This window comes from Copadichromis virginalis, linkage group LG10 (assembly GCF_057382275.1).
Source record: "Copadichromis virginalis isolate Kocher_CV1m ecotype Utaka linkage group LG10, C_Virginalis_male_GT1.1, whole genome shotgun sequence".
NCBI classification, from domain to species: domain Eukaryota; kingdom Metazoa; phylum Chordata; class Actinopteri; order Cichliformes; family Cichlidae; genus Copadichromis; species Copadichromis virginalis.
The window spans coordinates 24,784,329-24,809,517 of record NC_140627.1 but is presented as its reverse complement, the minus strand read 5'-3'; the positions used below and the strand labels follow the sequence as shown (position 1 = coordinate 24,809,517).

The 25,189-nt window shown below is 39.2% G+C and overlaps 1 protein-coding gene across 1 annotated transcript; it reads left to right on the top strand.

The window, feature by feature from the left end:
• The first annotated feature begins 20,416 nt into the window (after window positions 1-20,416).
• Window positions 20,417-24,768, top strand: LOC146700534 (uncharacterized). The gene is made up of 13 exons (XM_085470784.1): window positions 20,417-20,673; window positions 20,872-20,989; window positions 21,083-21,151; window positions 21,304-21,678; window positions 21,805-21,906; window positions 22,125-22,357; window positions 22,455-22,633; window positions 22,729-22,822; window positions 23,314-23,670; window positions 23,766-23,883; window positions 23,958-24,049; window positions 24,151-24,265; window positions 24,636-24,768. The coding sequence occupies exons 1-13, from the start codon at window positions 20,425-20,427 to the stop codon at window positions 24,755-24,757; spliced, it is 2,223 nt and encodes a 740-aa protein (XP_085326910.1). The 5' UTR covers window positions 20,417-20,424; the 3' UTR covers window positions 24,758-24,768.
• The last annotated feature ends 421 nt before the right edge of the window (window positions 24,769-25,189 follow it).

Here is a 25,189-nt window from a genome sequence, read left to right as displayed (position 1 = left end):
GACCACAATGATTTGGAACGAAGGTTATTTTAACCACAACAATTCTAGAAATATCAGCAAACACAAAAAGAGTTTTTGTGGAGTTTATCAAGAGTGTATTTGCCAGGCAGAGAAAAGAGTGCCAGATAATTTCAGTCAGAGAAAGACAGGACAGGAGAGGAAGAAACAAGGTTGTATTTAAAGGTAAGGGATGCTCAGTGACATCTGATGAACTAGAAACATAAAGCTTACATGTAAAGTCCTCATTTATTTTAGAACTTTTTGAACTCCATCCAGAACAGAACAGATATTGGATCTACACATAATGTGCTGCTGAAGTTATGTTTCTTCATATTGTGAAACATCCTGCAAAATCTGATTAAAGCATACTACATTTCTGTCATCTAAAGGTTGCATTAAAACACTATGTAGCTTACACAGGTTAAACCGGTTAGTTTGTAGTACTGTGGGGAAGCTTACTGCGCTATGCTGGACAGTTGTGGAATGGCTTTGGTTACAATGTTGGGGCAGCAGACATGAAATTAAATGTAGTCACTAAATTCCACCTCACAGTCTTTACACAAAATCTGCTGTGCTCACAAAAGAAATTACTGTGGCTTATTTCCAAGAGATTTTTCTCTCCACACTGTACCATTACAACTGATCATAGGGTTCCCACATCTCCCAAACCCAAATTTAGCCCCTGAATATTGTTCTTGTAGTGCATTTATCTCACAAAATAAAGCACCTTAAAGTGACTGTTGTTGTAAATGAATGAATCGAACTGAATCAACTATACTCATCTGTCTCATTAGTTGTGGAGGCAAACTCAGCCAAGGTCACCCAATGGCAAATACAGCTAGTCTTTTTAATTGATTTTTTGTGCTTGTATTCAACATCACAGATGTTATTCAGTTCAATGTTCAATCCTATTTTAATTATAAAGTAGCAAATCACAAAAACAGTTGCTGTATATTGTGAGGTAACGACTCTACAAAAATACAGAGAAAACCTCAGCAATCAAACGACCCCCTTTGAGCAAGTACTTGGCGACAGTGGGAAGAAAAAAAACCCCTTTTAACATGAAGAAACCTCCAGTGGAAGAAACCTACGGCAGAACCAGGCTCAGAAAAGGCCATCCATCTACTGCTATCGACTGGTAGAGACAATTTTTATTATGAATTGAAATTCGTTAGATTTGATTTAATTTTATATGATGGATTATGCATAAAAGAGGTCTATTTCTTTATTATGTATTCATCTTGTGAATCATGTTTTTAAAAAGTAACTAAGTAATTACTTTTGATAATAAGTAATCAGTAAAGTAACGGGATTACTTAATTTCAAGATGTATATGAGAAGTAATCAGTAATTAGTAACTAATTACTTTTTTAAAGTAACTTGACCAACACTGTTGAATACATTTCATATCCTGTACTTTCTCTGATTTTACCAGAGCAGAGTATTTAGAAAAACAACAACAACAACAACAACAACAACAAAAAAACTAGGACTAGTAAAAATACAGGAGGCTGAGCTGGATGTGGTGGATGAAGGTGGTAAGATTTCATGGGGCTTGACCAGGAGGGACAGGATTAGAAATGAGTACATCAGAGGGACAGCTGAGCATGAGCAAACAAAGTTAGAGAGGCAAGGCTGAGACGGTTTGGACCTGTGCAAAGGAGGGGTAGTGGATATACTGGACAAAGGATGCTGAAAGCAACACTGGCAGGCAATAGGTAAAAGAGGAAAACCACCGACATGGTTGATGGATTTAGTGAAGCAGGACAACAGGTTGGTGTGATAGAAGACGAAACTAGGAATATGGTGAAATGGAGAGATATGAGACGTGATGACCCCTAAAGGGAGCACCTCAAAGAATGGTAAATGGACTGTATTTGTATAGCGCTCTACTAGTGCCTAAGGACCCCAAAGTGCTTTGCACATTCAGTCATCCGCCCATTCACACACTAGTGATGCCAAGCTACATTGTAGCCAAAGCCACCCTGGGGTGCACTGACAGAGGCGAGGCTGCCGGACATTGGCGCCACTGGGCCCTCTGACCACCACCAGTAGGCAATGGGTGAAGTGTCTTGCCCAAGGACACGACCGAAACTGTCCGAGCCGGGGCTCGAATCAGCAACCTTCCGATTACAAGACAAACTGCCAACTCTTGAGCCACAATCGCTCAAGTGTTGAATGTATACTGAATAAAGTTGAGAAAAAAAATCTCTACATCTTAAACAATTGGCAGTACTGATGCTTGAAAAATATAAGAAAATCCTATTCACTATAATACTGTTGAAGCGTATCTTTTCCCAGACACTAATTTGATTGGATCTTCTGATTTGCCGTGAGAATCCAGTGTGCCATTACAATCTTTGTTGCCTACCAGTACAAATGCAGCCATGTCATGGGCAAATAATCAACTCAAATTAAATTGCAGTTTCAATCTGGGCTGTATTCTTTGAAGCAATCAATGTTAGACCCAGGCGGATTCAACAGGTGAATTCACAGATAAACTCATTTAATCACATTGTCCTTTCATCTTCCAATTCTCGAGCACCTCCAATCAGTCCATTATATAAAATAATTCAGAGCAGGAAACTTTGGTACTATTAGAGGCCATCCACTTATAAGCACTAAAATACTGTGCCTGATGTCCTCCTTCCCATCAGTTACAACTAACTTTGATATGAAACATCTGACATCCACCCATCTATCCATCCATCCTGTCCTTATCCCGACCCCACCCACAATCCTGGGTGGGGTTGTAAGGGAGCATATCCTATCATCAAGCAAGAGGCTGTGCACATCCTGGAGAATCTTCATCATCATATGCTTCTCATATTGATAAAACCGTTTTAGTTGTAAAATCAACATCTATGAGATAATATAAGTGCATTCATTCGATCCAATCTGATGTTCAAAAAAAGAAGGTAAAAAATCATTTAAACATCAGCACCCTTCGGAATTTGAAAGAACACCCAGTGTTTTGCATTCTTTGATCTCAAGTTCAGATGTTTTAAATGAAAGCAGCCGTGGCTTTTTCATCTTGAGGTGCATCTTGTGACTCATTTTGATGAGCTGTCAGCCTTGAAATGAGGTAAACATCATCTCTAAAGCCAGCACAGGTGTTGCAGAGGCAGCTTCCAATGTGGTACAGGCATTCATATTTAGTTTTGTTTGTTCATCCCTGACATAATTCCAAAATGTCAGTAAAAGAAAGGAAATGTATGAAAAATTGGCAACTTGATTTATGTAATTAATTAGTAAGTGAAAGTAGCTAAATGCTTGGAATTCTCTTTGCAATAATCGGATACAGCATCTTCTGTATGAAAAAGGATAGCGACCATCCAGCTTGATATCAGCACCCATGAACGCTCTTCTGGACTCTACCTTTCTCAATCCACCAAAAACTGAAAGCCCCTACTGTTTGGGACCTTGCTGAAGTCCCGGATAAAACGTCTGTAGAAATTTGCAAAACCCAAAAACCTCTGCATTTCCTTGCGGGTCTGGGGCACCAGCCATTCCACCACTGCTTTAACCTTTGCTGGGTCCGCTCGCAGCCGCCCCTGTTCCACAAAAAGCAGAGAAAAGAGACAGTAGGGGCGTGGAACTCACACTTTTCAGCTTTGACAAAAAGCCGCTTCTCCAGCAGGTGGCGCAACATCAGTCTTACATGTTTCAGATGTTCTGCACGGGTCCTGCGAAAGATCAGAATATTGACACAATATTACTTTCACAGAGCTCTCTGTACTGCCAAGCTTAGTGGAACAATCCAGCGCTGACTTTTACCCGATCACACCACTAAATACCACTGCCCAAGATGGAAGATGATTAGAGGCAGCTGGATGGAAAATTAGGCGCAGGTGTGCCGGCTTAAGTGTGAAGGTGCTTCCAGGTCAGAGGTCGCTCAGCTCTCGCTCTTCCTGAAGCGTGAACTTCCGTAAACAAACAAGCGGGGAAGAAAAGAATAGAAACGCACACACAAAAACATAACAGGCAGGTAGCCCAAGGAGGAATGTCCAACCATGACAACCTAGCCATACAACAAACTTAACCATCAATTAACAGCCACAATTCTGCTTCTCAGGTTAAACATTTGATGTGTGTTCATTAGCATGTTATACATGTTACATTCAGTTTGAAAGCACAAAGACAATTCAAATAGCGTGAACTATTTCTAGCAGTGATAATAGAGTACAATGTGCAAAAGGAGCAGAAATAATTATTGACTTTGCTATAAGTGCATATTAATTTCATTTGTCATTTCAGTTCATCAAACAAGTGTTGTTACACCAGGGGGTCCAAGTTAAGGACTTAAATTGCAGTGCAATTAAAAGAGTCTAAAGAAAACAAACTTTGTGTGGAAATCGCAAGTAACCAACAGTACAAAAATATCCTGACCTTTTTTGCATAAAAAATTCAAAATAAAACCAACTGCTGAGCCATTTTTACTTTTATTCATGGTAAAGATTTCTTTATTTCCCTTTGCTTCGATTAGCATGCACATGAAAAGCCAGAGACTGACACACAGAGTGCTGTTGGGGCGAGCACTCCTCTGGATCCATTCCATCCATGTTCACTTTCCGGCCTTTATATTCCTTTTCATAACCACCTAGTAATAAAGGTGTAGATTGTTTTGCCCTATCTTCTGTCTCTCCATATGGCATAACGGGAATGGAAAATCTTCCTAAAAGCACTCATCTTTGAAGTGATAGGCCCTCCATGTCTCCAGGGTGCTGCTCAGGTGCTGCTCTTCTTCTTTCATTTCCCTGATATGTTCCAAATTTCAGCAAAATTACCACCCGTCCCGCTGACGGCAATTCGTCTGGCATGACTCCACGATCGGCACTTGTGCACTGCTTCCTGATGTCACCTGTGTTTCAGATTGTAATTTCATGGACAGAGGACATCGATAGGGATGACGTTTTGATAGAATATCACATTATCAATTTGCAGCTGCTGAACTGATGAAAAGCTGTGCCATTGATCTCCCATCTGTGGAAAAGTAAGACACTGTGTTTGTGGTGCTTCTTAAAAAGGTCTGCACATCACAAAAGACAAAAGCTTTGAACGCTGGCTATTTTTACTTTAAGAGCTCAGAGGGCCGATGTTGTCAACATAAAATTAAAAATAGAAAAATAAATTTAAAGCATCTTTTTTTTGATGTGCAGTCTTGAAAAAAAGTGTTGCTTTTATGCACCAAGAGAACTTTGGGATAGGTTTTACCCTAATCTGTTCAGAACAACAGATCTCTGCATATCAGTCACCAGTTCTTCCTACTTTATGAATTAAAGAAAGAGTAATTGCTTTCATAGTGAAATAAATGTGCTTTTTATTATCAGTAGTAGATCATAAGCGGAACAGTTTATGTGCAAATATGCGTACAAATACAAAGTATACTGCAAGGATGTGAACATAAATTTTCTGCTAACTTCAAAAATGTCTCGGAAGGAAAAAAAATTAAAATAAGACCAAAACACGAACAAAACTTAACACTGTGCATCCTCTCTTGGCCTGCTGTGCTCCGTGATCCCAGGTTTGCTGCCAGGTGGTTGAATGCCCATTAGTCTCCCTGTCTGCTTTGCTCTGCCAGCTTCAGGCTCAACAGGCGCTACAGAGAGAATAAATTATGATCCACCCACGGGCTATCTGCCTTCTCTGGCCCTGACTCACCTATTTACACTAGCTGTGCACTTGAGGCAAATTACATTTTCCTTTCAAATATTTGCTTTTATTAATGTTGTGCAGCATGGTGATTAATCTCCTCAATAAAGGTACCATCTGCCTGACCCAAAAAAAAAGAAAAAATGAAATTATGCTTTCACGTCCTGTGATTAAGATGAATATCATATGTGGAGTTGAAAACAGCTTTAACAGAGGAAAAACAAAGAAAACACTTGCTGAGAGATGAGCCAGCACCCCTTACCTGTCCTCCCCCTCCTCTCTCACTTATTTTTAGTCTTTTCCTTCAACCCCAGTTTCTGATCTGCTACAGTACCTGAGCGTACCCCTGCACTGCGGCGTTAGAGCATGCAGGGACAGATAAACCTGCGGTAATGAAAATGAATGTTCCCACTTGGAGCCCGATAGAGTTCCATTATGAGGTTTATTTGTTGGGGGGCAGGACGCCAGGCTCAGGGATGAGTTTTACTTGGCTCTCTTCAGACGTGCAGGGGCGAAAACTATCCCGGGGCCTTTGTGCAAACTACTCACCTCAAAACTGGCATTCGGTGAAGTACGCTGATTATGTCAAAGAAGCAAATGCTTCTACTTTCCTCTGAAACAAAAATTGCACATACACGCCATCTGTTCCACACATGGATGAATCATATTTTGAGCCAATGTTCCTGGTAATGATCATGCTGTATTTTATTTTCTCTGTTTTTGCTTCCTTTTACTCAGCATTTCTAGAAATTTAGCAGATTCAGTTTCTGATTTAACATTTTCTAAGATTTTATTTGATACTAAGCAAATTTATAATAACGAAGCACTGAAAGAACACAAATCACACACTTTATGTAGGCATGCAAGTAAAACAAAGCAAGCTTGTGTACTGATTAAACAGACATCTGTATCGGCAGATGAAATAAATCATAACTGTTGTCGATTAGATAAACAGTTTAATAAAAATTACAGTTTAATTTGGACAATCTGTGACAGTCTAGTGTTGCACCACTACAAGCGAATGGAAGAATTTGATGCTTAACTTGAAGTACAGCATACTCAAAGCCTGCTCAGAATTGTGGCAAAATGGGATTGTAATAAAAATCTTCTTTCCCGTTGTCACAGTGTCGTGTGAGGAGTGAATTCGGCAGTCTCACAGCCTGAGGTAAGATACTGATACTTATGTATTGGCTGCAGCAGTTCTGGGCATCTTTAATCACACACTGCAGAACCTTCCAGTCTTGGCATGTGCACATTATGTGCCAGTTTAATGTTGCATTACTGTCTTCTAGTGTTATTTTATCTCTGAGTCTTATAGCTTTCCTTCTTTTTGGAGTCATACTGTTTGCAAAGTACTTTAAGCAAGTCTTCAAATCTGAGAATGACTTTATATAGTCAGTATTTAAATGGGGACTTGATTATGCTGCACTTGTAGCATGTAAAACAATGAGAGTTGAGGTCAGAGGTACAATGTGTTGCTTTCTTTGCCCCTTCCTCTCTTTGTGGCACGCGTGTATTTTCAATGTTGCAATTGCACTCGTTCCATCTCAACCCACTAAACGTTAGTAATTTGATTACTAAAAAGTATCTTTTTCAATTTTCTCTTTCTTCTTCATGCTCCTTTCATCCCCCCCCATCACCTCTTTCTCTTCCCCTTTTGTTTCTGTGCCCTACCGTCTTTTACCCCGACATCCGAACCTCTTTAAATAGCTGTGGGGAATCTGCTGGAGCTCTTGTTACTGCTGTTGATCTAATAAAGAACCTCCAGAATGGCAGTGGAAACATCAAAGTCCGCAAATATAATAAAAGCCCCCGGAGGTATTGAACTGCGTATTTTATTTATGAATAGAATTCACACTTTGCAGATATATGGGACAAAGAGTTTAAACCTACAGGTAGTGGTGTAAAACCAATTAAACGACTTTATGTAGAACAGTGCAAGAGCAGTGTGCTTATAATGATCTCCATGCAAGCACACACATCTTAATGCTAATTATATGCAAAGAGCTTTTTTAATTAATCACGTTTAGCAGAGTGATACGATCCCTTTGCCTTGAGCTGTATTGTAGACCCTAGAGTAGTGGGTTTGCACACATACATGCACACACACACTCACATAGGCTTTCATCACATCCTATTACCAGCTGTGATCTCGTCATGCATCAGCTATGCCAAAGGGAAACATTTGTGCATTTACTAGAATCTTGCATGCAAAAGTTACCGTTTCGTTGCTGGAAACCATCCAACCCACCAGCCGACTGTCTGACCGAGCGGCTCAGAGCACCTCATCAGATCTCTGAGTCTTCATCAATGATTGAGCGCTAACAAATCATTCATAAGGCAGTTTCTTCTGTGAAACACATCACCAGTCACACAGAAGTACTTTAAGCGGCTACTTAGGTCTTTTTAAAAAAACGTTTTTATTTTGTTTTTATACCATGTCGCTGGTAGTGGTTGGAGTAGGATCCTAAGGAGGCATTGCTGTCAGCAGCTAACCTGGGTTTGAACCCGGCTGGGAAAGAACGAGAGATTGCTGGGCAAGTTAGAAAAAATAAATGTGTGTGCACACCTGAAAGGCAAGAAGAAAATATTTTAGATACTCTGTGCATGCTCCCTACAAAGAGTGTGTGTGAGTCAGTACAGTAGGAGAGGAGGAGAACGTCTGCTTAGACAGAGTCAGGTCTCACACTTGGCTGCATCCAGCTGTGATGGTAATAGGAATAGGCAGAAATCTAAGGCAGACACTGCTAATGGTTTTTTTCAAACTGCGAGGAACAATGACCCTAAAACCACCCCCTCCCTCTTCTCTCTTTCTTTCTTTCTCCCTGTAAAACACATATGCTCCCATTTTACCGGCCTTTTTCGCTCTTTCTTCCATTTCTTTCTTTGTCTCCAAAGTGGCTTTCTTCCCTGCTGTGATTCTACTTTTTGTATCTCCTTTTTTCATGGCTGTTATCAATCTCCTTCTATCACTGTCTACTCTCCCCTGTACCTCCCTCACCCCTCTTTCTTTTTCTTGATCATTTTGTCTCTCTTCTTTTTTTTCCCATCTCACCCATCAGTGTTTCTGTCAGGCAGTTTTCCTTACCCAGTTTTCTCGACACTCACTTGAATTCTTTGCTCTTTGTTTTTCTATCCCCCTTTTTTCTAAACTCTGTTCATTAATCTGAACTCGTTTCACCGTTATCTGTCTCAGCCACTTAATTCCCTCTAATTGTTTTCATAAATGGAAACAGAGGGAGAAAGTGCAACAAACAAGATATATATGAAGCAACTCAGCTTTAATGCAACTTTAATGTCATTTGTTTCAATTGTTCACAGCCTTCACATCCACTCTAAAATGAGCAAAAGCCATTACTGTAGGTTGAAAAGTATTTCAATGATTAAGACATTGTTTGAAAGCTGTTTTTTTAAAGCTGAACCAGAAAAAAAAGTAGAATATTGTAGAGTTAATATCAGCTGATTTCCCATGACATTTTCTGCCTCAGTGATATCTTTAACCTCCCATGTCAGAGCCAGAGGGGGAGTTAAGACCTATCAGAAACGAATCTGCACTGGCTGTCTGTCTACTAAGCTGCTGAGCTGGTCTCTCTTTCTCACTGACATCCACTAATGTTAGGTTGTTTTAATTATTTTTTTGATCTGGGAAATTTTAAAACACATTTAATTGCGTAGAATTTGGTAAGAGCATTCAATCAATATTTTTTACTATTTGTATAAATTTACATGTAATTAGTGTCTAGTCCTGTCTCCCCTACCCACTATCACTTATAAGATCGCTTACTAATATGTCTAAATGAGGATGACACAGTACTAACAGTTCGGTGTGTATATATATTAAAAAAATTGTACACAGCATATCATATTGGTTCAGTAGGGAATACAATTTGATTTAATGCCTGAAATATAATTCCTCAGTTTAGAAAGTTATACATTTAATTCACAAAACTGAAGGACAGCCTGTTAATCTGGATCCACACAGGGAATGTTTGGCAGGGATGTGGTGACCAGAGGCTGCAGAAGGTCAGTGACATTTGGTAACTATGGATGGATAAACCACTGGCAATGCAAAGTTGCTGGGTCCTGAGATAAACCTTTCTTAACCTCAAGGAGAGGAAACAACACATAGGATACCATTGACTGACATATGACTGGGTTGTAAATACATGAACATTTTGCCTGGATTATCTGCTTGTGCTCACTAAATGTCATCTTAAAGGGAATGTATGACAAGTGCAGACACAGCTTTTAATTGTTGCTTCCTGCTCTTCTCTCTGGCTCTCAATAAATGTCATTTTTAATTGGATTGATTTTTAGATGAAAACAAAGAACTAGGTGCTTCATTCCAAGATCCCATCAAGTTGCATTCAGAATTATGGCCATGTTATCACTAGTCTGGTGCAAAAGTGACCATACATGATGCATTATTTCAAAGACCTATCCAAACAAGAACACACCTTTAAATCAAAGTAAAACAGTGTCCGCCAGGATGTTTACAATATCTGTCCCACAATTAGTTGGAGGTCATAATGGGGACATTGGGGGGTAAATACATTGAGGAAGGAAATACAGACCAAACAAGCAAACCACAATATTTTAGTTATCCTTCAGTAGCCACAAACTGATGCAGTCTAAACCAATAGTTTTGCATCTGATCTGTTCTTCATAAAGACTATGAGGTTTATTTATTTATTACTGGAAGTGTTTGAGCTACTGGTACATTCTTATTATTATAGGTCCTATTTAGACAAAAATAATACTAATGTTATCTGAGGATCTCTGCATTTTTCATGTTCATCTCATAAATGCACTTTTTCTTATCTTTCTGCCTGATGTTTTTTCCACAGTTGTCCGCTGCTTGAGTTTAATTTATTCATTATACATTTTCCCCCTGTTTTCATCTCTCCGAGGTTACATTTTTTTACTTTTCACACTAATCGTCTGTGGTAACTATAGTCATGGAGGCATTTTCTCTTAGGGCAGATGTTTATTGCCCTAAAATAGCAAGGATAATTATATCCTCATTGAGTACAATGATCAACAGGCAGCAGAGAATTGTGTTTTCAAACAAGGAAGATGAGAAAATGCTACAGACAGGGGACTGGCTAATTTCTATGATTTCTTAATTATTTACTTGTTTCAATTTTTCTTGTTCATTTTTGTTTGTTATCTTTGTAAGAAAGAGGCATAAACTAGCTATGGGTTAAGCATTAAGTGCTATTGCCCGCAATACATTTCTTTATATGCATTATGCAATATATTTTACAATTTGACATAACTGGTAATATAAAGAAATACCTAAGAACAAATTCATGTCTGTCCTTCACTGCAAATGTAAGTAGCTGTCAACATCTTTTCACTTCACAAAGAGGAAGCAAAAACCAGTTAATGTTTTTAAGATGATTTTTCAGGCATTTTTTCTATAGGTGACAGTACAAAAAAGCTGTGTATGAGTGGTATACCAAGGATGTTGTTAACACATGTGTTGGGAATGTTCTCATTTTATTATTATGTGTCTTTAGTACTAGAACATCAAATGCCTCTAACTGGTGAGGGTTTCTTTAGTTGATTTAGTTTCTCTACCTGGCTCTACTAATCATTTGAACATTGCACAGAGGTGAGAGGAGTCATTTTATTGATGAAAATGCAAAAGACAAAGCATGAACGGGACTGTTCAGCAGGCACAATGCTGAGCATTCCTGATTCAGTCGTCCCCCCCCCCCCCCCCCCCCCAAAACAAAAGAACCCCCAACAGGTTGGAAACAGTTCAACAGTGCTAATACACAATATCCCAATGAGTAAATAAAAAAAATTATGTTGTCCTAGTAATATGGCATTAGCAAAAAAAAAAAAAAAATCAGGTTACATCAGGAACAAAAAGATGCTGGGGTGGATCGGTGGGACAAGCAGGCTTCTGAGAAGCGTTTATTTTCTGTTGCTAGTTGATTATCAATAAAATCCATCACACTGCAGTTAATAATGCTTCTGTTTATCATATTAAACAAGGAAACTATTGAAATCCCACATGGCATTTCCTTGTTTCTCACTGAACCTAAGCTGCTTTTATTTGTGCTGAAGTTGTGAAAAATTTAGGTTTGGACCTCGAAACATAAAACCACTGAGAGTAAGTCTAACAGTTTTTTCTAACTGTTAAACATTCCCAAAAAAAAACAAAAAACAAGAGGCTTCACCATTACAGATAACTATAATTCAATTGCAAGTACCAGACCCCCCCCCCCCCCCCTCCCCAAAACTGAACAGCTCTTAAACATCTCTAGTTTCCATCATTCTTCACTTTTCCTCTCCTATTCCTCATATTCTATAAAATCCACTTAAATCATCAAACAATGTCTTTTCTTTCACATGGGTTGTTCGGGATTATCTACCTGGCTCTCCCTGCAGGCCCATTAAACACCTCTGCATTCATAATGGTCATTAACTTGGGCACCAAAAATGAATAGTGGAATAATCCAATTCAGAGAAATCTGAAAATGCCTTTTACCAAGGGGCCTTATATTGATAGCAGGCAATTTCACATCTCATTCGCCAGAAGTCGGTTTATTGAATATGAGGAGACTGGGAGGAAAGAATTGCAATGTGGTTCCTTTACATTTCACCCGCATAGAAAAAGGCTGTGATATCTTTCAAGTCTGTGCAATCCTCCTCATGTATCACACATTGCCAAGGGTGGATCCATTGTTAGGGATAATATGCTCTTAAAAGCTTTCCTTTTAACTTGGCCCGACAACAGGATTCCCTATTCAGCACAAGTCTTTTAACTCCCCACCAACGAGACAATCACATTATTTCATTTTTGAGAAAGACCTGCGGCATCGTTCTGCCATTCATTTCTTCCCTCCACCGACAAGGAAAAGGGGTCCTCTATTAGCCACTTTTCTCTATTCTGTTTCCGTCAATAAAAACAGGGTTGGATAATGACGTATAATCCTCTCAGTCCTTCCTGGATCTTATCTACAGTATCTATTCAAATGTGAGCTTTTACACCTGCAGTACTGTCTCCCCTTTCAACTGTCTTCTGTGAACATAAGAACCAAAGCAAGGGCAAAGGATTAAACTTTTTAGGCTGTCATGAAATGTGTAATTGACAAGATTTTCATCTGGCCATGAATAAGGAAACAGGGCCAGAGGACATGAAACACCTTCAAACCCAAGTGATTCATCACTTACAGTTGGAAATCCTTACAGTTTCTTCACCTAAAATTTCATTTACATGACAATATGAACAGAAAGTTTTGTTCAGAGGTGACATTGAGAAGAACTCTGCTAGTAAAGCCTGCTAGTTTGTACAAAAAGGTAATAAGTGGGGACAGTCAATCAGTAAAGGTAGTTTACTAGTTCTTTTTAAATGAACATACATTTTGTCAAATTAACTTGGAATTTTGGAACAATTAGAGCACTTTAACTAAATTATCTATTAAATATTGGTACTTTCTGCAATGGTAGATTGTGCTGTATTTTAAATCAGCATAAAAACCTCTTGAATGAGCTCAACCTTTTGCCCATCCTTCCATCTATCGTCTAACTTTTACCTTTTTTCAGGCATAAATGCTCTCTAGCAATCTTCCTTTTTTTTCTCCTGATTTCTGACTGATGACTGACTTATGAAGCTACAGTTTGGAAAATTTCTGTCAGTAGATTGCAGATTGGAGTCAACTGACGTCAACCAATTCATGGTTGACATCAGGACAAACCTGTTTTTGACAGCCAAACAAGGTCAAAAACATTACATTTGGATTGTACCCCATAATGGCTGTGGCCAGTGTGTTTGGTGCTCTAGTGTTTGGACCGCCTCTGAGTTTATCTGTGGAAGGCTGTCAGTCATCTTTTTTATCTCAGCTGTCAATCTCAGGTGAGAAGCTTCCACGTTTATTTACTCTGGATGAGGCTGTAAAACTTTGTGAAACAAGTCCGCTATGGGTCAATGAGTCAGAGAAGCTACATTTCTGACCAATCATAGCGATACTGAGATGAGTTGTTGAGTATATCCTAAATTTTTCTGTTTGTAAGACTGCTGTTTTTGCTGCTGTTAGCATCTGTTAGGCAGTGTTAGCTGTTAGCCAGTGTTAATGAACCTGTCTTTGAAGTGGATGTAACGTTGTTGGACTCTAATGCTTAGAAAATAAACTCTCATACTGTCATGGTCCTGGGTCTGTGACCCAGTGTGTTGAGCTGTGTATTATTTATTTGCTGCATTATTGCTGTCTGTGTTTAGGTTTTGTATTTCCAGATCCTAGGTTTTGGTCCCTTTGCCCCTCATGTGACTCTGTGCTCCCTCTGTTTCTGTGTCAGGTCCTCCCTGCCTGTGTTCCAGTTTAGTCAGGTCTCTGTGTGAAGCCCGTGTTTCTGCGTCTGTGTCTTTGCATGTATGTTAATTTTCCTGTCTTATTTTGAAGGTCCGTGTCTTATTTCTGTGTATTTAGTTTGCGTCCTCTCTGTCTCATCACATCAATTAGGTTTAGCTGTGTCTCGCTGTGTGCCGTTTCCTCATTTCCCCATGTGTATTTATAGTGTGTATTCTCTTGTGCTCGTGACTGGTCCGTTTGTGTTACCTCCCTGTGTCATTCTGTGTCTCCTCCTAGGGGCGACCGTGGTTCAGGGGGTTGAGAAGCTCCTCTTGTAACTGGAAGGTTGCTGGTTCGATCCCCAGCTCTGTCTGTCTTGGTCGTTGTGTCCTTGGGCAAGACACTTCACCTACCGTCTTGAAAAGCACTATATAAATGCAGTTCATCATTATTATTATTCTGCACATCATCCCGCGAGTCATGGTTTCAGGTTTGTTTAGCTACTTCTTCCCAGTTAGGTTATTTCTTAGTTCCTGTCCTCGCCACCTCCGTGTCACTCTGTATTTTCACCCGTGTCAATAAAGCTCCCTCTTCTCATCTAAGTCAGTGCCTTTATCTTTTGGTCCTTCTCTCACTACACACGGCTTGCCTAGCATATCAGGAATGAATAAGCACATTATGCACATTCGTCTGTTTGAGCCCCGACTTCAGTTCAGGAGATGAGGCTTGAGATGAGGAGGAAGAAGATGACATAATCCTTCACATGATTACACACTAATCTATGTATATTTATGAGTACAGTACCCTTACATGTACACAAACAGTTTTCTTAAATGCTTCAAGTCTATAAACTAGGATTTTCTGTTAGGTCTTCTGACATTGGAGATTTTTGCTGTCAAAATAAATACCTACTTTACCCTTTTCAAGATTTTTTTATTTCCAAAGTTATTGTACTTTTTACAGTTGAACTGTTTCCTCATCTACTTGTCATTTTCCTGAAATGGCCTAACTTGTACAGTTGCAGTTTTGCAATTACTTATCACATCACAGATCCCATAGAGTCAAGAGAGAGTAGCACACAATAAGAACTGAAAGAGCTTCTCTTACACTTCGTTTGGGTGTTATCCTCTTTTTGACAAACTTAAGTCTCTAAGTAATTTCTTTCTCAAGCACCCTCGGCTCTTTGGCAGACAAATGTTCCCTTAGGTTCACTAACAATGCAAAGTGTGACTTTTTTCAATTTGGTTTGAGCAGTTTTTATTCAAAAGCATTTTGCAAACCAATGTGACATGCACATAAACTTCTTTTACATCATTTTATAAATGAGTAATGTTGCAATTATCCCCTTCATAGTAGTTCAATGATTTCACATGGTCATTTCTTTTTGAAAAAACTTTCTTTAAAGTAATCATTTGTCACACTGGATGAAAATGACATTTGAAAATGGTTTCAAAATGCAATGACAACCTAAGGATGAAGAATCCTCCTCTCCTCAGCATTTCTCTAGATCCTTGCACCTTCACCTGACAATCACTACATTGAATAGAGGGCCGACTGCAGCACAAAACGTTCAGCTGTCTGCTGATGCATCGACCCATATGTCCTTGCTCACTTCCGTCCCTCCCTGCCAGTCTGTGTCTCCTCTCTAAGCCATAATTTCTGCACAGTGCTAACTTGGATATGCCCACAGGCTAGTCTGCTCAATGTTCCCACTCATACAATGCTCATCAGTGCACTGGTGTGTTTCTGCAGCAAACCACCCCAGCCGGGCAATTCACTGACCTTTCCTGACTTTCCTCCCCATCAGGCAAAATGGGTTCTCATTAATAGTTCATGGCTTCTTCCTTCAACCTGATTGTTACATTGATTCACCTCCTTTCTTTTCCCATTCTTCTCATTTTAAGCCAGTTGCCTCAGCACTGTGCACTCATTTATGCTGGTGCCTCACTATTAACCCTGGGAAGAGTTTTTTTGTTGTTGTTGCCATTCTTCTTTCTTTCTCTCCTTCTTTTCCCTATTTACAATCTCTTTAATGGTAACAGACTAGTTGTAAAGTAAATAAAGAGAGCTTTTAGGGTAAGACCTGACTAATTCTTATTATTTCAGTGCTTCAAATACAACTCCAAGGACAGAAAAATCAATGAATTTAACCTTTAACTACAAGTACTAAGTGAAAAAAAAAACATGTTGTTCACAACTCTGAAAATAAAATTAAACCTTTGCCATTCATGCAACCATTTTAACATCAGGCTCTGTCTCCACAGCATGAGGATACAGAAGGGGTCTTTTTATTTATAGTAAAATTGACTTGCAACAAGGAATAATAGGACTGCAGAGGAAGAGTGTTATTGGTTTTCTCTTCTAGAACAGTGATAAAAAGCCAATGTGCCAATGCTGAAATCGTAGTTTCCTGACAGGCAAATAATGTTCCTCAATATTTTGACTATTAATGGCACAGATATTATTAGACTCTTTGAATATCTCTTTGAAATGATACGGACTTTAAGTGTGCTGTCTGTATACTGAGACTTACAGTAATGTATGTAAACAGCAGACAGTGAGAGACATTCTCTTTTTACCTTTGTCTTTTTGACATGTTTCACAAAGAGGAAGCTGCAGACGGGTAATTATAGGTACATATGTTGTCATGCCTTATTCATCCTGTGAATCAATCAGCACTGAAGTAACACTTTTAAATAGTACTCCTAGTGCAAGGCTTTGACTGTACTGATGTCAGATTTTCATATGCTTAGGCTTAGGAAGTTACTTTACCATCAAACTCTGAATCACCTTTGAAAGGTAACATGGAGTCGAGTTTGAAGCCATTGGACGCTAGCCCAATTCAGGTGTTCAACTGCCCCTGCACTTTTTTCTTTAACCTTTATTTATCTTCAAGAGTGTTTTGCTGAATATGCATCTCTTTTCATCTCTGTCCTGTTTTAGATTCATTCCTTCCCACCTGGGACAATATTTGACCAGCGTCTCAAAGAGTTGGCAGAAGCAGCTGTACTGAATTTATTCAATATGAAGTGCCTTGCTCAAGGACATCTCAAGTGGCAATTGCTTAAGTGAGACCTAAAAACAGGTTCGGGCAATATTAGGTTAGACCGTTATTTATGAGTTGTCTGGGTTGCTCTGGCAAGACATCATTTAAATAAAAAGCTACTTCCTGCTGTTCCCTTGTCACCAGAGGTGGCCACAGCCATTAGATCCACATGTTTGATTTGGCAGAATTTTACACAAGAATGCCCTTTCTGATGCAACAACAAAGGGATTTCTGAATCAAACCACTGGCCAAGTGATTTCATTAACGACTACACTATTAAATCACAATAGAACTACTCAATCAAAATTGTCCTGTAATAAGGCATAGTCTAAACAATGAACACAAATTCATGGTTTGTCAGCTTGCCCTGCTGTTTTATTCTTTTTGTTTTTAGTATAGCTCAGCAGAAGAGGAATGCAGTTTGTGTTTTTCTGCTTTATATTTGAAAGATATAAAGTTTTATAAAGGACGTAAACAAAGTCCTAAAAGACTTAATAAAACTGGGGCCGTTTTTGGTTCTGCATCAATCTGTAGTGAGAGGGAACTGCCACATCAGCCCATGTTTTAACCATTTTCATCATTAAAGTTGCCATTGTTTGAAGACGAGGGCCTAAAAGCTAGACTCAAAGCAGGCAGAAGTTTAAAAAAGAAAGAAAAAAAGTATATAATCCTTTTTTTACAAGTCTTTATCATTTTTTTCTGGGTTAAAAATCATTGTGGGGATAGATAAAACAAAGATAAAACAAAAAGATGCTGAATTCCTATGGAATTGCATTTGCAGTTGTATAATAATCTAAGGAATGTGTCTGCTGACCATACTTTTAGAAATTCACGATTGCCTCACTTCTGACAAGATCCAATTCAGTTTAGTTTTATTTATATACCACCAAATCACAACAACATAGTATTCAAGGTAAAATTATACAATTTTATTATACTAAAATTATACAGAGAAATGACCTCTTTGAACAAGCTCTTTGGCAAAAGTGGAAAGGAAAAACTCACTTTTAACAGGAAGAAATGTCTTTCATAACCAGGCTCAGGGTGGGGCAGTCATCTGCTGTGTCTGCCTGGGGGTAAGGGGAGGGAGAAATGACAAAAGCGACGCTGTGGAAGAGATTAATAAAAACTACTTATTAAATACAGAGTGGTTTATAAACACACAGTGAGTGAAAAAAAAGGTCAGTGAAGAAAAAACAGTGCATCATGTGAAGCCCCAGCAACCTGGGCCTATTGCAGCATAACTAAGGGAACATGATCTCGCCCTAAGTATATGCTGTATATGTATATGTCAAAAAAGAAAAAGAAAAAGAAATCCAACACCAGTGGCGGAAATAGAGCATCAACCCATGACAGACCCTTCAATATTTTTTTTCAGATGTCTTTGTTGGATTTTTCCTATTTCTTAATTGTGTGATTTCAGATACCTTTGATCTGCTATAGATCAAAGGAACTGCTATAGATCACACAACTGTGTGTTTTTTAGACCTCCCACTTATTAAGTTTCCCTTAAACTGATAGAGACACATTGCACACCATTCTTACAAAAACACTCTAAAACTTTACAATGAAAAGTGTTTGCAAAGAAAGTACCACCTCTGGGTGACACTCTGTGCTTGAGTTATTGGGGCGTGTTCATCATGGATAGTAGCCCCTGGAGAAGCAGGTGGGCACTTCTAGCAGCTGGGAACTGGTATATATCCAATTTGGGAAAACTCAGTTTTCCTCAATTAGGGGAAGAGGAAAAACTCATGAGTGGAGCAGATCATGTAGGGAGATGTGCTTTTTTGATCTAAGCCATGACATGCCTTCGGGCTTGGAAACTGTAATTGAAAACTATTGAAAATTGAAAAAAAAGTGTGAAGTTTGTGTTTATCACTGTATGCAAAGCATACAACTCTAAGGGTTCATAACAAAACTTTCTGAAAGTATGTAAAAAAATAAATCTCAAGATGTGGAAGAAGATGAAAATCAGTTAGGTTTTTTTTTTCTTATTTTTCTTTTATTTTTATGAGCCGATTTCAAGAACATTTTGATCACACCTTACAGTGTTTTTTCCCCTCATTTTCAGTTATTGCATTTGGAACTTACTGAGTTGACAGCAACTTCCGTTTAACTTTTTTTCCCGACTGTGTGGTGGACCTGCAACATTGAGAGAGTTGAAGGGCTTCCCGCTAAAAACTGCTTAGAGGTATTAAGCGCCGAAAAAATGTGGCTTTATAGCTCAGATTTTCCTACTTTGTGTGCTGCACATAAAAATATACTCCCATAGCAACACACGTCACTAGCTGAAATGTTACACTCGGGGATTATCACTGGGGGAAAACACTAAAAATGGTCGCTAACCTCTTTTTGAATTTACAGTTTACTCTGTGCATGTAAACTGCACAGTCTGAAGTATTACTGGAGTTAATGAAAACATCACAGTCTGTTTTTTTTAATTTGGTTTGTTCTCTTTTAGAGCAACCCTTTATAATATTTTAGCTCAGTGATCTGTCTCGAGGTTCAAGCCACATAATGTCCTAGACAACCCGTTCTCACTCCCGACGCGTAAAATAATGACGATTTGTCACGTCCCTTAACTTCTCATGCTGACGCCTAAGGTACCCTTCCACGTTTTTATGTGACGCTGTGGGTTGTCAATTCATTCCAATATGAACCCGCTCGCGGTGATCAGAGACGCTTCGAGCAGAGGCTCCAGCCATCCATTTACTCCAATAATAACCCCGTCACGGCGAAACATGACGCCGTGAAGCACAATCTAACTGGAGAACCGGGGACCCTCTCCGCGAACGGGTTTTTCTCCCTAATTTAATGCTTTCTTTTAATGACATCGTTAACATTTCTCAACAAAAACACGAAAGTATCACTGATAATTCAACAATAAAATCGCTTCATGTTGTGGCCATCACACAGTGTTTTCCAAACTGATTCACGATCTGAAAGTGCGCAGATTTAACGTACATAATCCTTTGTTAGGTTTATTATTTTCATTTCACACGTAAAACACATTTATAGATTCATTCACCACTCCTGTTAGTTTTGGACGCGCTCGGCTCCAGCCAATCAGACGCAACCTGTGTAAGCAAAGGCTGATGGGAGAACGGAGAGACCCATTTATAAGAATAAGAAAATGAGGCGGAACTGATTGATTCTAATGTAGGTATGTAAAAAATACATATATTTAAAGTAATACCTTGATGTGTGTTTCAAAGTTTGTTTTTTCATAAAAGCTTCAAACAAACAGAGGTGACTGATCTCGGAAACGGTGTAATGTATTTAAAAATGGCTACAGCTACCGTCAGCATGCTTGCTAGGTAACGACTACACGTGTCTACTGCAGCATTAGCCATTTAATCCAACGATGATGGATTAAATCTATTACAAACGTTAAAGGACTTGTGTGCCGCAAAATACCCTCACATGGTGCGTAAAGCAGTTTTTGCGCTAAGAGTTCTGCTAGCTCTTTACAAACTGATGATGCTAACGTTAATTGCTAACATTAACCGGAGCGCCAAGACTGAAAATCATTTGAATTGCGTTAGTTATGTGTTTATGTCACTGAGTTCTGCAAAAATCTCTTTCCTCTTTAGCTTGAAAATGAGTGATTCAGAGGATCCCGAGCTGGAGGAAGAGCTTCAGGCTGCTGACGAACTCCTTCAAGATATGCAGGTAACATTTTTAGTGGAAACAGTTGTTAAAGAGGGAACACGCTTGTCTAATATTTTGTACGGAGTAAACGTTATGTTATTTGAATTTTTTTTAAAGTTTATGTCAAATTAAGTTGGTTAACTTAAGATGTTTGATAATCTTTGCTTTAATCATAGACTGTATTTTAGGTGTTCCCTTTTTTCCTTGTTAATTGCGTAGAATGATGCACAGAGTGAACCTCAGCCAAGACCAGTGCGCTGGAAAAAACGTGACAGACAGGGAGCTTTTATTCCTCAAAGACCATCAACCAGTCGAAGTACTAGTTGCATGCCACGTGGTCAGTGTTCACACAACCATTGATTTTATCTCACAACTTGTTTTCACCAAAGAATTTCAGTAAGTAAATATTCTTCATTCCCCCCCCCCCCAGTGTCCAGAGAGCAGCATCAATGTCCACGTGAAGAACCTAGTTATGTTGCCAGTGTCAACCCAACAAAAGGTACTTTACCTTCTTGTATATATTGTGATTTCTGTTTACTTTTATATTTGTTGTTATAGTTGAGTTATGCAGGGCTTTTGTGGAGTCCTAAGAAACATACTGCCTAGAGTGTTTTTCAGAGTTTCTTCCTTTCTTTATTTTTTTTCTGTTAGTGTATGGAACTGAGGTGCTTCGTCAGGAGCTCCTTCAGTTGTTGGAGGATGGAGAAGAGGACGCAGCCATGACTTGTGAGACGTCGTCTGAGTCAGCTGCTACTCACTGGGCGATCAGAAATATGGTGTCCTCGCAAAAGTGGAAAGAGGCCAGGCCTTGTCTTATAGACAATATGTTAGCTACTCTGGATCCACAGTCACACCGTGTGTGTCAGTGTGGCAAACAAGTAGTTGTGAGGTGTCTGGACTGCCTGCCTCTTCCATTCCTTTGTGCTGACTGTGATATTGCAGTTCACACACGCTTTGTCCTGCACAACAGAGAGGCAGTAACAGGAGGGTTTTTGCAGCCTTCATCAGAGTTTCACAAGCCAATAGGTACAGTTTTTAAGTCTTATGCATTTCTTGCTATGTATGAGTATGAGTGGGTGCTGTTATTGTATATTTATTGTGTATCAGTTAATTTCTAATTCTTTTTATATATATTGTGTGTTTTAATGTTAGTTCGGCTGTTGCCTGTGCAAAGGCCAGACCATGTGTGTGACTGCCCAGCAGGTAACGTTGAGGTTTCACCCGGCGCAATTGTGGCTCTTGTAACCATAAATGGTAAGTTGCCCTTTTGTCACACACTACATACACAATAGATGTGTTTGGAGGTTTTATTGCAAATTGTGCATTGCTATCTTGGTTTTAATTACCCTCGGCCCGCAGTATATGTGGGCACCTGTCAAAGGTCATTTGGATTTACCAGACCGATTTGAAAACAACATGAAAAAAATGAATGCTTTGAGCCATGACTGAATTTATCCTTATCCTTTCTAAAGGCCGTTATAACCTTGCACTGCCAGTGGTGAGCTGCACCAGCTGTGGCCTAATGTGGTCCCCCTCAGTTAAGGACATCCTGGGTAGTGGATATTGGCCTGGCACCTTAAATTTCTGCACCCTGTTTTCAATGGATGTCTTTCAGTCTTTCTATGACATTAAGAAGGCTGCACCAGGGATGTCACTTAAGGCATTTGTCAAAATGCTGGATGAACGAACAGCCCATTTTGGAAGGGTGAGTTTCTAAATTTGCTAAGTTTAAGGAAATTGTGCAAATCAATGTTTATGATGACTGTCCTTGAATATTCTGTTGTATGTCCTCTATGTAAAAGAATGGCCGAATATCAGCTGATGCCTTCAGTAAAAGTTTCTTGGAGTGGAGTGCTGTAAAGTTTGAGGTGGACAGGATGTGCAAGGAGCCATGCTTTAGCTGCCCTGCCTGCACTCCAGACATGCTTGCCGTCTCAGTTGATGGAAACCGCAAGCTTTATCGCTTTCAGTCTAATGCAAGGTACGTTATGCATTGTGTACATAAGTCAAATATGGATTTGTAGAAAAATGTATTTTAATGTTTCTTTTCAAACAACTGTCACTGTGTTCGTTCAGCACTTCAGAGCAGGGGAACTTTGAAGGTGTCTTCATTGAAAAAGATGAGGAAGTTGCTGAGTTTGTGAAATACATCCAGAGACACACAAATCATGTAAGATACACATATATATATATATATATATATATATATATATATATATATATATATATATATATATATATATATATATATATATATATATATATATATATATATATATATATATATATATATATATATATTAGTGCTGTTAGCGTTACTCTTGTTAAAATGACGTTAATGCCGTAACCATATACACATACGTGTGTGTGTGTGTGGACATATATGGATGGGTCGATATTTTTTTTTATTTTTCTCTTGGTGTTGTCGTAATACTATTTACTTTACTTTATCTTAATGTTTACTTAATTTTGTCACCATGTGTATTTAAAAAAAACAACATGATTTTTATTTTGTGTTATCAGTGCTGTCCTGGGGAGATCTGAGGTCTTGTGTGACTCGAGGCTAATTCAGCTAATTGTTATGCGTTTGTTTTAAAAAGTTTGTCCCTGATAGGGCTTAATCATGTCATGTCTTTTATGTTAAAATCTTTGAGTGTATAGGTCCCGGGGAAAGGGTTGTGCGGATCTTCATCTTGGACTGCAGCAAAGGAGTCGTCCAAAAAGTCCACTGGGAAGTTGGATGAGGAGGGCATGGAAATAGCTGTTTGTCGCCACGGAGTCCTCTTAGCTGCATTGAACATGTTTCGAGGGGAGATCTTTGCTTACCCCCTTTTTCTCCAGAGGAAGTTGGCAGCTAGCATCCCAGGACATATTACGTTCCTTTGCTCCGATGTGGCCTGTAAATATTTCCCCTATTTAACCAAGGTGGCTCAGCAGTGCCCTGAGCTGAGGAACCTCTTGTCAATGCGTCCTTTTCTCTCCGTCATGCATGCAAAGGCTCACACTTGGAAATGCGAGGTATACTGCAGCTTGTAGTTTTGGATTAGTTTGAGACATTTTGTTATAAGGTTGAATGAATTCAGCAGTCATGTATTGTGACCTCCTTTCTATAGATCAAATGGGGAGGTGCGTTTCAGGATGGGGCCGGTTCAACAGTTGGAGAAGAGGTGGAACAAGTAAACAGTTTCCTGTCTAGGGCGGCCATCACAACGAAGTACATGTCTAAAGCAGGTGTGTGTCCGTGTCTGAGATTCCACTCAGTCTCCTGCTCATTAATTCTAATTTGTATACTAACTGAAATGCAGGGCGAACAGACATGCTGACCCTCCTGGCTTTGGGGTGGAACAAAAGGAAAGTGGAACAACTGGGCCGCACTTTGAGCCAGAGATATCTAAAGGTCATTTTTTCAACACCCATTTTAATGTGTGTGGTAATGGGGGGAAAACACCAGTACTCTTTTAATGTCAATATGAATGACATTTATGAATGCATTCTTAGATCATAAGGATCCTTAGAGAACAAGTGGAGAGCCTGAATGCGACCAGAAATGAGCTGGGTGTGGATGACGACACACTGCAGCAATGGGTGGCCGATGTGCAGAAATGGGCTGAAGGTGAGTCTCAATATAATGCACTCATGTATAACAACAGGACCCACCATGGCCTCATTAAAGAACTTAGAGTTAAGATCTTTCTGACAGTGTCAACAAACAATGAAAAATAAGCCTTGTAAAAGCAAATTTATGGCAGAGTTGTTGCGTTTCATCAAATTGGATAGAACCTGGGTTGAAATGATGTCGTACTAGTTGGTTTTATAAACCTGAACACCAACATACTTGTTATCTCATGATTATCATGAGATAGCAGCACATGAAGGCTCCAGATGTCTTATAATGAATGTCATCAAGTCAGTGATTACAGAGTCCACTGTAGTTTGGTGACTGTTACTCATCCTGTATTCTGATTAATATTCCTCTCACTTAGAAAGTGATCAAACTGATGGCAGCCTTGGAGCGTTGCAGGCACGAGTAGAGGAGCTTGTCGTCATCATCAGAGTGCGAACACAAAGTCTTTACAGACAAAATGGTACGTCCCAGTTTCTTTGAAACGGACCGTTTGATGCTCAGTTTGTACAGCTTGTGCAGCTACTTTGTAAACAGAATCAAATCAGATCCAGGTTTGTTTAAGCTGGATGTGATTTGTTCTAGCAAACAAATTGATGAGTGTAGATTAAAATGAAACTATATACATTATGTGAAGGTGTGAATTTTTTATGATTATTTACAGATAGCAACAAGAGGTGACACAGAATTCGCAAGGTCATCTTAGTTGAGAAGAAACGCTTGGCGGCTGCTGTTGACGACTACAACAAGCTCGCTGAACCAACAAAGCAAATCGTATCCAGTGATGCCCTCATGCAGACCGATATTTGGCCCTGGCAGAGCACAAGTGAACGTAAGCTCTTGATTTATAAATATCCTTTTTAAACAAGCTCCCAGTATCTGAGCAGTAGTTGAATGTTTTGTTCTTGAATCATA